This window comes from Phlebotomus papatasi, chromosome 2, assembly GCF_024763615.1.
Source record: "Phlebotomus papatasi isolate M1 chromosome 2, Ppap_2.1, whole genome shotgun sequence".
Lineage (NCBI taxonomy): Eukaryota > Metazoa > Arthropoda > Insecta > Diptera > Psychodidae > Phlebotomus > Phlebotomus papatasi.
In genome coordinates this window covers 91,716,667-91,729,137 of record NC_077223.1, presented here as the reverse complement: position 1 = coordinate 91,729,137, position 12,471 = coordinate 91,716,667, and the positions used below count along the sequence as shown (strand labels likewise).

At 32.2% G+C, this 12,471-nt stretch overlaps 1 protein-coding gene across 1 annotated transcript in view; it reads left to right on the top strand.

The window, feature by feature from the left end:
• Positions 1-12,471, top strand: part of LOC129802381 (protein furry) — a 227,546-nt gene that overhangs the window by 62,801 nt on the left and 152,274 nt on the right. The window contains exon 13 of the mRNA XM_055848144.1: positions 782-936. Within this exon, the coding sequence (XP_055704119.1) occupies positions 782-936 (155 nt within the window). The remainder of the gene's footprint in view (positions 1-781; positions 937-12,471) is intronic.

Genomic DNA, 12,471 nt, shown 5'->3' with positions numbered 1-12,471 from the left:
TGTGCCAATTTTCGGCATAGTCGCATTCAAGCGTTAAAGTCCCAAGTTTGATATGTAATATATTTAATATAAATTGATTTTTTTATTCGTTCCTTTTAAGGAGTGTTCCTTGGAACCTTGTAGGCAGTTTATCGTCTTCATTTTCTCTAAATTCATTTTTGGCACATTTTAAAATGAATAAAAATGTAAACATAGCTTTGGTGGCCTATTTCGGCCACCTTCATTCTCATAGTTCCTTCCCCTTCGGGGATTTTTCCAACGTTTTTTTCACATCTTCTCTTTTATCGAAGCTATATATTTGTTATTTTATTGCATTGTATAATCTCTAGAGTATGAAAAAACTAAAAATTCATGGAAATTCGAGGAATAAAAAAGGTGGCCGGAATTGCAAGCTGGCCGGAATTTGATACACTTTTCCTACTTTATGATTATTTTGAGCATCCTGAAAGAAACCTAAGAAAACCTTAAGTCATGTGCATGATTCTTTTAGTAATTTTCTTATTCTTTTTTGGTCTAACGTCAAAGTCATGAGTTCAAGCATTTTGCAAAGCCATGTCGCTTTGCAACATTTTTTTTTACAAATGGAAAGAGTCTTCAGGGACAATTTCTACTTTCACAATTAATGTCAATTATTTGAGAAATAATTGACGTAAGCATCAAGGCACTTGTTGTTACCATCACATTTCAAGAATAAACTGAAATGTTGGTAAAATGAGTGGAAATTGTGGAAATATTCTGTTTTTCTATTGATCATTATGAATATTTGAATGTTTATTTTTAGATCTATCAGTTGGCTAAAGATACAGTGGTGCTGCTTTTTGAATCTAATCCAGATATGGGTCAATTGCTAGAATGGGCTATTGATCGGTGCTATACAGCCCATCCGAGGCAGGCAGATGCGTGCTTTCTGGCTCTTGCTGCAATCTTCAGTGCAAGGTAATGTTACCTCAGATATTTCTCTTTCTATTCTATTTTTTTGCAATATACTTTCTTTAGTATGATAAGCTATCTATTATATGGGTGAAAAGTAAGAAAAAAAAAGTTTTTCTTACTTTGCAATTCAGCACAATGCTAAAGGTTTGAAGATGTCTGTTCTCATGGAAATTTATATATTCCATCTGCAACACAGTAAATCTTATTTTATCTTCTTGAATTCGTTTCATGATGCATAAAATCAATGAAAACTCATGCAGATGCTGTAACTCCACAGTTTGCATCTTAAACAACATTCACAGGATATAAAAAGAAACCGTTGTGTTCTTGGAGGAAGTTTCAAGTTTCAGGAGTCGCGTAATAATATATTATTTTTATGTTTCAAAATTAAACGCTTTTTAGTGCTGTGACGAGTTAGAGGAATGATAAATGATTATTTATACAAAACAGGAAGAGTAGTTCAATATTTAAAGATTATCTGCTGAGATTCTTTACAATCGTTTTTTGTATTAAAAAAGCTTGAGGAGTCGTGCAATATAGGAAAATACTTAAAATAATTATTTTCTGCTTATATAGGGTGTCAAAATTTTAATTCTAACGGAAGATACAGGCCGGACGCATATTTAAGCTTTTTGCGGGGCGCGAAATTTTTCGCGGATTTTCGTGGGGACGCGGATTTCTCGTGTGCAATGAATCTCTTCGCGGATTTTCTTGGGTCGCTGACAGAGGTTCTCAACGGATGTAAAGTTGAGGCTTCTATCTCTCATAGTTTCCGAGATAATCAACTTTAAAGATTTTCAGACACTTTTATGCATTTCTCTTCCAATTTTCTTAATTTTCCAGTGAAATTTTACACATCTCAAGCCAGTAGGAGGCTTTAAACCGATGTAAAGTTTGAGGGCTCTATCTCTCATAGTTTCCGAGATAATCGACTTTAAAGATTTTCAGACATTTTTATGCATTTCTCGTCTAATTTTGCTCATTTTCAAATGAAATTTTGCACATCTCAAGCCTGTGGGAGGCTCTGAACGTATGTAAAGTTTGAGGCCTTTATCTCTCAAAGTTTCCGAGATAATCGACTTTAAAGATTTTCAGATGCTTTTATGGATTTCTCATCCAATTTGCCTTATCAATAACGATAATAAGTTACATTCAGTTTAAGAATTATTAAACGAAATTTGCTTTATTTATGTATAAATATCGTTCGAGTTTGCCACAATCCGAATTTGCAATGAAGGAATCGCACCTTTACAAGACCCCCCAAAGTTGGCATCAAAAAAAATTTTTTTTAGGCATATTTTGTATGGAAATCTTTAAACGCGAATATCTCCTAAACTAGAAGAGATAGACCACCCAAAGTTGGCATCAAAAAAAAATTTTTTAGGCATATTTTGTATGCAAATCTTTAAACGCGAATATCTCCTAAACTAGAAGAGATAGACCCCCCAAAGTTGGCATCAAAAAAAATTTTTTTAGGCATATTTTGTATGCAAATCTTTAAACGCGAATATCTCCTAAACTAGAAGAGATAGACCCCCCAAAGTTGGCATCAAAAAAAATTTTTTTAAGGCATATTTTGTATGCAAATCTTTAAACGCGAATATCTCCTAAACTAGAAGAGATAGACCCCCCAAAGTTGGCATCAAAAAAAAATTTTTTAGGCATATTTTGTATGCAAATCTTTAAATGCGAATATCTCCTAAACTAGAAGAGATAGACCCCCCAAAGTTGGCATCAAAAAAAAAATTTTAAGGCATATTTTGTATGCAAATCTTTAAACGCGAATATCTCCTAAACTAGAAGAGATAGACCCCCCAAAGTTGGCATCAAAAAAAATTTTTTAGGCATATTTTGTATGCAAATCTTTAAACGCGAATATCTCCTAAACTAGAAGAGATAGACCCCCCAAAGTTGGCATCAAAAAACAATTTTAAGGCATATTTTGTATGCAAATCTTTAAACGCGAATATCTCCTAAACTATAAGAGATAGACCCCCCAAAGTTGGCATCAAAAAAAATTTTTTAGGCATATTTTGTATGCAAATCTTTAAACGCGAATATCTCCTAAACTAGAAGAGATAGACCCCCCAAAGTTGGCATCAAAAAACAATTTTTTTAGGCATATTTTGTATGTAAATCTTTAAACGCGAATATCTCCTAAACTAGAAGAGATAGACCCCCCAAAGTTGGCATCAAAAAAAAATTTTTTAAGGCATATTTTGTATGCAAATCTTTAAACGCGAATATCTCCTAAACTAGAAGAGATAGACCCCCCAAAGTTGGCATCAAAAAAAAATTTTTTTAGGCATATTTTGTATACAAATCTTTAAACGCGAATATCTCCTAAACTAGAAGAGATAGACCACCCAAAGTTGGCATCAAAAAAAAAAATTTTTTAGGCATATTTTGTATGCAAATCTTTAAACGCGAATATCTCCTAAACTAGAAGAGATAGACCCCCCAAAGTTGGCATCAAAAAAAATTTTTTTAGGCATATTTTGTATGCAAATCTTTAAACGCGAATATCTCCTAAACTAGAAGAGATAGACCCCCCAAAGTTGGCATCAAAAAAAAATTTTTTAAGGCATATTTTGTATGCAAATCTTTAAACGCGAATATCTCCTAAACTAGAAGAGATAGACCCCCCAAAGTTGGCATCAAAAAAAAATTTTTTAGGCATATTTTGTATGCAAATCTTTAAATGCGAATATCTCCTAAACTAGAAGAGATAGACCCCCCAAAATTGGCATCAAAAAAAAAATTTTTAAGGCATATTTTGTATGCAAATCTTTAAACGCGAATATCTCCTAAACTAGAAGAGATAGACCCCCCAACGTTGGCATCAAAAAAAATTTTTTTGGGCATATTTTGTATGCAAATCTTTAAACGCGAATATCTCCTAAACTAGAAGAGATAGACCCCCCAAAGTTGGCATCAAAAAACAATTTTTTTAGGCATATTTTGTATGCAAATCTTTAAACGCGAATATCTCCTAAACTAGAAGAGATAGACCCCCCAAAGTTGGCATCAAAAAAAAATTTTTTAAGCATATTTTGTATGCAAATCTTTAAACGCGAATATCTCCTAAACTAGAAGAGATAGACCCCCCAAAGTTGGCATCAAAAAAAATTTTTTTAGGCATATTTTGTATGCAAATCTTTAAACGCGAATATCTCCTAAACTAGAAGAGATAGACCCCCCAAAGTTGGCATCAAAAAAAAAAAAAAAATTTTAGGCATATTTTGTATGCAAATCTTTAAACGCGAATATCTCCTAAACTAGAAGAGATAGACCCCCCAAAGTTGGCATCAAAAAAAAATTTTTTTTAGGCATATTTTGTATGCAAATCTTTAAACGCGAATATCTCCTAAACTAGAAGAGATAGACCCCCCAAAGTTGGCATCAAAAAAAAATTTTTTAGGCATATTTTGTATGCAAATCTTTGAACGCGAATATCTCCTAAACTAGAAGAGATAGACCCCCCAAAGTTGGCATCAAAAAAAATTTTTTTAGGCATATTTTGTATGCAAATCTTTAAACGCGAATATCTCCTAAACTAGAAGAGATAGACCCCCCAAAGTTGGCATCAAAAAAAATTTTTTTAGGCATATTTTGTATGCAAATCTTTAAACGCGAATATCTCCTAAACTAGAAGAGATAGACCCCCCAAAGTTGGCATCAAAAAAAATTTTTTTTAGGCATATTTTGTATGGAAATCTTTAAACGCGAATATCTCCTAAACTAGAAGAGATAGATCACCCAAAGTTGGCATCAAAAAAATTTTTTTTAGGCATATTTTGTATGCAAATCTTTAAACGCGAATATCTCCTAAACTAGAAGAGATAGACCCCCCAAAGTTGGCATCAAAAAAAAATTTTTTAGGCATATTTTGTATGGAAATCTTTAAACGCGAATATCTCCTAAACTAGAAGAGATAGACCCCCCAAAGTTGGCATCAAAAAAAATTTTTTTAGGCATATTTTGTATGCAAATCTTTAAACGCGAATATCTCCTAAACTAGAAGAGATAGACCCCCCAAAGTTGGCATCAAAAAAAAATTTTTTAGGCATATTTTGTATGCAAATCTTTAAACGCGAATATCTCCTAAACTAGAAGAGATAGACCCCCCAAAGTTGGCATCAAAAAAAAATTTTTTAGGCATATTTTGTATGGAAATCTTTAAACGCGAATATCTCCTAAACTAGAAGAGATAGACCCCCCAAAGTTGTCATCAAAAAAAAATTTTTTTAGGCATATTTTGTATACAAATCTTTAAACACAAATATCTCCTAAACTAGAAGAGATAGACCCCCCAAAGTTGGCATCAAAAAAAATTTTTTTAGGCATATTTTGTATGCAAATCTTTAAACGCGAATATCTCCTAAACTAGAAGAGATAGACCCCCCAAAGTTGGCATCAAAAAAAATTTTTTTAGGCATATTTTGTATGCAAATCTTTAAACGCGAATATCTCCTAAACTAGAAGAGATAGACCCCCCAAAGTTGGCATCAAAAAAAAATTTTTTTTAGGCATATTTTGTTTGCAAATCTTTAAACGCGAATATCTCCTAAACTATAAGAGATAGACCCCCCAAAGTTGGCATCAAAAAAAATTTTTTTTAGGCATATTTTGTATGCAAATCTTTAAACGCGAATATCTCCTAAACTAGAAGAGATAGACCCCCCAAAGTTGGTATCAAAAAAAATTTTTTTAGGCATATTTTGTATGCAAATCTTTAAACGCGAATATCTCCTAAACTAGAAGAGATAGACCCCCCAAAGTTGGCATCAAAAAAAAATTTTTTTGGCATATTTTGTATGCAAATCTTTAAACGCAAATATCTCCTAAACTAGAAGAGATAGACCCCCCAAAGTTGGCATCAAAAAAAAATTTTTTTTAGGCATATTTTGTATGCAAATCTTTAAACGCGAATATCTCCTAAACTAGAAGAGATAGACCCCCCAAAGTTGGCATCAAAAAAAATTTTTTAGGCATATTTTGTATGCAACTCTTTAAACGCAAATATCTCCTAAACTAGAAGAGATAGACCCCCCAAAGTTGGCATCAAAAAAAAAAAATTTTTTAGGCATATTTTGTATGCAAATCTTTAAACGCGTATATCTCCTAAACTAGAAGAGATAGACCCCCCAAAGTTGGCATCAAAAAAAAAATTTTTTAGGCATATTTTGTATACAAATCTTTAAACACAAATATCTCCTAAACTAGAAGAGATAGAGCCCCCAAAGTTGGCATCCATAAAAATTTTTTTTGGCATATTTTGTATGCAAATCTTTAAAGGCGAATATCTCCTAAACTAGAAGAGATAGACCCCCCAAAGTTGGCATCAAAAAAAAAATTTTTTTAGGCATATTTTGTATGCAAATCTTTAAACGCGAATATCTCCTAAACTAGAAGAGATAGACCCCCCAAAGTTGGCATCAAAAAAAAATTTTTTAGGCATATTTTGTATGCAAATCTTTAAACGCGAATATCTCCTAAACTAGAAGAGATAGACCCCCCAAAGTTGGCATCAAAAAAAATTTTTTTTGGCATATTTTGTATGCAAATCTTTAAACGCGAATATCTCCTAAACTAGAAGAGATAGACCCCCCAAAGTTGGCATCAAAAAAAAATTTTTTTAGGCATATTTTGTATGCAAATCTTTAAACGCGAATATCTCCTAAACTAGAAGAGATAGACCCCCCAAAGTTGGCATCAAAAAAATTTTTTTTTAGGCATATTTTGTATGCAAATCTTTAAACGCGAATATCTCCTAAACTAGAAGAGATAGACCCCCCAAAGTTGGCATCAAAAAAAAATTTTTTTAGGCATATTTTGTATGCAAATCTTTAAACGCGAATATCTCCTAAACTAGAAGAGATAGACCCCCCAAAGTTGGCATCAAAAAAAATTTTTTTTAGGCATATTTTGTATGCAAATCTTTAAACGCGAATATCTCCTAAACTGGAAGAGATAGACCCCCCCAAAGTTGGCATCAAAAAAAATTTTTTTTAGGCATATTTTGTATGCAAATCTTTAAACGCGAATATCTCCTAAACTAGAAGAGATAGACCCCCCAAAGTTGGCATCAAAAAAAAAATTTTTTAGGCATATTTTGTATGCAAATCTTTAAATGCGAATATCTCCTAAACTAGAAGAGATAGACCCCCCAAAGTTGGCATCAAAAAAAATTTTTTTTGGCATATTTTGTATGCAAATCTTTAAACGCGAATATCTCCTAAACTAGAAGAGATAGACCCCCCAAAGTTGGCATCAAAAAAAAATTTTTTTAGGCATATTTTGTATGCAAATTTTTAAACGCGAATATCTCCTAAACTAGAAGAGATAGACCCCCCAAAGTTGGCATCAAAAAAAAATTTTTTTAGGCATATTTTGTATACAAATCTTTAAACGCGAATATCTCCTAAACTAGAAGAGATAGACCCCCCAAAGTTGGCATCAAAAAAATTTTTTTTTGGCATATTTTGTATGCAAATCTTTAAACGCGAATATCTCCTAAACTAGAAGAGATAGACCCCCCAAAGTTGGCATCAAAAAAAAATTTTTTTTAGGCATATTTTGTATGCAAATCTTTAAACGCGAATATCTCCTAAACTAGAAGAGATAGACCCCCCAAAGTTGGCATCAAAAAAAAATTTTTTAGGCATATTTTGTATGCAAATCTTTAAACGCGAATATCTCCTAAACTAGAAGAGATAGACCAACCAAAGTTGGCATCAAAAAAAAATTTTTTAGGCATATTTTGTATGCAAATCTTTAAACGCGAATATCTCCTAAACTAGAAGAGATAGACCCCCCAAAGTTGGCATCAAAAAAAAATTTTTTAGGCATATTTTGTATGCAAATCTTTAAACGCGAATATCTCCTAAACTAGAAGAGATAGACCCCCCAAAGTTGGCATCAAAAAAAAATTTTTTAGGCATATTTTGTATGCAAATCTTTAAACGCGAATATCTCCTAAACTAGAAGAGATAGACCCCCCAAAGTTGGCATCAAAAAAAATTTTTTTTAGGCATATTTTGTATGCAAATCTTTAAACGCGAATATCTCCTAAACTAGAAGAGATAGACCCCCCAAAGTTGGCATCAAAAAAAATTTTTTTTAGGCATATTTTGTATGCAAATCTTTAAACGCGAATATCTCCTAAACTAGAAGAGATAGACCCCCCAAAGTTGGCATCAAAAAAAATTTTTTTAGGCATATTTTGTATGCAAATCTTTAAACGCGAATATCTCCTAAACTAGAAGAGATAGACCCCCCAAAGTTGGCATCAAAAAAAATTTTTTTAGGCATATTTTGTATGCAAATCTTTAAACGCGAATATCTCCTAAACTAGAAGAGATAGACCCCCCAAAGTTGGCATCAAAAAAAAATTTTTTTTAGGCATATTTTGTTTGCAAATCTTTAAACGCGAATATCTCCTAAACTATAAGAGATAGACCCCCCAAAGTTGGCATCAAAAAAAATTTTTTTTAGGCATATTTTGTATGCAAATCTTTAAACGCGAATATCTCCTAAACTAGAAGAGATAGACCCCCCAAAGTTGGCATCAAAAAAAAATTTTTTTAGGCATATTTTGTATACAAATCTTTAAACACAAATATCTCCTAAACAAGAAGAGATAGACCCCCCAAAGTTGGCATCAAAAAAAATTTTTTTAGGCATATTTTGTATGCAAATCTTTAAACGCGAATATCTCCTAAACTAGAAGAGATAGACCCCCCAAAGTTGGCATCAAAAAAAATTTTTTTAGGCATATTTTGTATGCAAATCTTTAAACGCGAATATCTCCTAAACTAGAAGAGATAGACCCCCCAAAGTTGGCATCAAAAAAAATTTTTTTAGGCATATTTTGTATGCAAATCTTTAAACGCGAATATCTCCTAAACTAGAAGAGATAGACCCCCCAAAGTTGGCATCAAAAAAAATTTTTTTAGGCATATTTTGTATGCAAATCTTTAAACGCAAATATCTCCTAAACTAGAAGAGATAGACCCCCCAAAGTTGGCATCAAAAAAAAATTTTTTTTAGGCATATTTTGTATGCAAATCTTTAAACGCGAATATCTCCTAAACTAGAAGAGATAGACCCCCCAAAGTTGGCATCAAAAAAAAATTTTTTTAGGCATATTTTGTATGCAAATCTTTAAACGCGAATATCTCCTAAACTAGAAGAGATAGACCCCCCAAAGTTGGCATCAAAAAAAATTTTTTTTAGGCATATTTTGTATGCAAATCTTTAAACGCGAATATCTCCTAAACTAGAAGAGATAGACCCCCCAAAGTTGGCATCAAAAAAAAATTTTTTTAGGCATATTTTGTATACAAATCTTTAAACACAAATATCTCCTAAACTAGAAGAGATAGACCCCCCAAAGTTGGCATCAAAAAAAAATTTTTTTAGGCATATTTTGTATACAAATCTTTAAACACAAATATCTCCTAAACAAGAAGAGATAGACCCCCCAAAGTTGGCATCAAAAAAAATTTTTTTAGGCATATTTTGTATGCAAATCTTTAAACGCGAATATCTCCTAAACTAGAAGAGATAGACCCCCCAAAGTTGGCATCAAAAAAAATTTTTTTAGGCATATTTTGTATGCAAATCTTTAAACGCGAATATCTCCTAAACTAGAAGAGATAGACCCCCCAAAGTTGGCATCAAAAAAAATTTTTTTAGGCATATTTTGTATGCAAATCTTTAAACGCGAATATCTCCTAAACTAGAAGAGATAGACCCCCCAAAGTTGGCATCAAAAAAAAATTTTTTTAGGCATATTTTGTATACAAATCTTTAAACACAAATATCTCCTAAACAAGAAGAGATAGACCCCCCAAAGTTGGCATCAAAAAAAATTTTTTTAGGCATATTTTGTATGCAAATCTTTAAACGCGAATATCTCCTAAACTAGAAGAGATAGACCCCCCAAAGTTGGCATCAAAAAAAATTTTTTTAGGCATATTTTGTATGCAAATCTTTAAACGCGAATATCTCCTAAACTAGAAGAGATAGACCCCCCAAAGTTGGCATCAAAAAAAATTTTTTTAGGCATATTTTGTATGCAAATCTTTAAACGCAAATATCTCCTAAACTAGAAGAGATAGACCCCCCAAAGTTGGCATCAAAAAAAATTTTTTTAGGCATATTTTGTATGCAAATCTTTAAACGCGAATATCTCCTAAACTAGAAGAGATAGACCCCCCAAAGTTGGCATCAAAAAAAAATTTTTTTTAGGCATATTTTGTTTGCAAATCTTTAAACGCGAATATCTCCTAAACTATAAGAGATAGACCCCCCAAAGTTGGCATCAAAAAAAATTTTTTTTAGGCATATTTTGTATGCAAATCTTTAAACGCGAATATCTCCTAAACTAGAAGAGATAGACCCCCCAAAGTTGGCATCAAAAAAAAAATTTTTTAGGCATATTTTGTATACAAATCTTTAAACACAAATATCTCCTAAACTAGAAGAGATAGAGCCCCCAAAGTTGGCATCCATAAAAATTTTTTTTGGCATATTTTGTATGCAAATCTTTAAACGCGAATATCTCCTAAACTAGAAGAGATAGACCCCCCAAAGTTGGCATCAAAAAAAAAATTTTTTTAGGCATATTTTGTATGCAAATCTTTAAACGCGAATATCTCCTAAACTAGAAGAGATAGACCCCCCAAAGTTGGCATCAAAAAAAAATTTTTTAGGCATATTTTGTATGCAAATCTTTAAACGCGAATATCTCCTAAACTAGAAGAGATAGACCCCCCAAAGTTGGCATCAAAAAAAATTTTTTTTGGCATATTTTGTATGCAAATCTTTAAACGCGAATATCTCCTAAACTAGAAGAGATAGACCCCCCAAAGTTGGCATCAAAAAAAAATTTTTTTAGGCATATTTTGTATGCAAATCTTTAAACGCGAATATCTCCTAAACTAGAAGAGATAGACCCCCCAAAGTTGGCATCAAAAAAATTTTTTTTTAGGCATATTTTGTATGCAAATCTTTAAACGCGAATATCTCCTAAACTAGAAGAGATAGACCCCCCAAAGTTGGCATCAAAAAAAATTTTTTTAGGCATATTTTGTATGCAAATCTTTAAACGCGAATATCTCCTAAACTAGAAGAGATAGACCCCCCAAAGTTGGCATCAAAAAAAATTTTTTTAGGCATATTTTGTATGCAAATCTTTAAACGCAAATATCTCCTAAACTAGAAGAGATAGACCCCCCAAAGTTGGCATCAAAAAAAAATTTTTTTTAGGCATATTTTGTATGCAAATCTTTAAACGCGAATATCTCCTAAACTAGAAGAGATAGACCCCCCAAAGTTGGCATCAAAAAAAAATTTTTTTAGGCATATTTTGTATGCAAATCTTTAAACGCGAATATCTCCTAAACTAGAAGAGATAGACCCCCCAAAGTTGGCATCAAAAAAAAATTTTTTAGGCATATTTTGTATGGAAATCTTTAAACGCGAATATCTCCTAAACTAGAAGAGATAGACCCCCCAAAGTTGGCATCAAAAAAAAATTTTTTTAGGCATATTTTGTATACAAATCTTTAAACACAAATATCTCCTAAACAAGAAGAGATAGACCCCCCAAAGTTGGCATCAAAAAAAATTTTTTTAGGCATATTTTGTATGCAAATCTTTAAACGCGAATATCTCCTAAACTAGAAGAGATAGACCCCCCAAAGTTGGCATCAAAAAAATTTTTTTTTGGCATATTTTGTATGCAAATCTTTAAACGCGAATATCTCCTAAACTAGAAGAGATAGACCCCCCAAAGTTGGCATCAAAAAAAAATTTTTTTTAGGCATATTTTGTATGCAAATCTTTAAACGCGAATATCTCCTAAACTAGAAGAGATAGACCCCCCAAAGTTGGCATCAAAAAAAATTTTTTTAGGCATATTTTGTATGCAAATCTTTAAACGCGAATATCTCCTAAACTAGAAGAGATAGACCCCCCAAAGTTGGCATCAAAAAAAAATTTTTTTTAGGCATATTTTGTTTGCAAATCTTTAAACGCGAATATCTCCTAAACTATAAGAGATAGACCCCCCAAAGTTGGCATCAAAAAAAATTTTTTTTAGGCATATTTTGTATGCAAATCTTTAAACGCGAATATCTCCTAAACTAGAAGAGATAGACCCCCCAAAGTTGGCATCAAAAAAAAAATTTTTTAGGCATATTTTGTATACAAATCTTTAAACACAAATATCTCCTAAACTAGAAGAGATAGAGCCCCCAAAGTTGGCATCCATAAAAATTTTTTTTGGCATATTTTGTATGCAAATCTTTAAACGCGAATATCTCCTAAACTAGAAGAGATAGACCCCCCAAAGTTGGCATCAAAAAAAAAATTTTTTTAGGCATATTTTGTATGCAAATCTTTAAACGCGAATATCTCCTAAACTAGAAGAGATAGACCCCCCAAAGTTGGCATCAAAAAAAAATTTTTTAGGCATATTTTGTATGCAAATCTTTAAACGCGAATATCTCCTAAACTAGAAGAGATAGA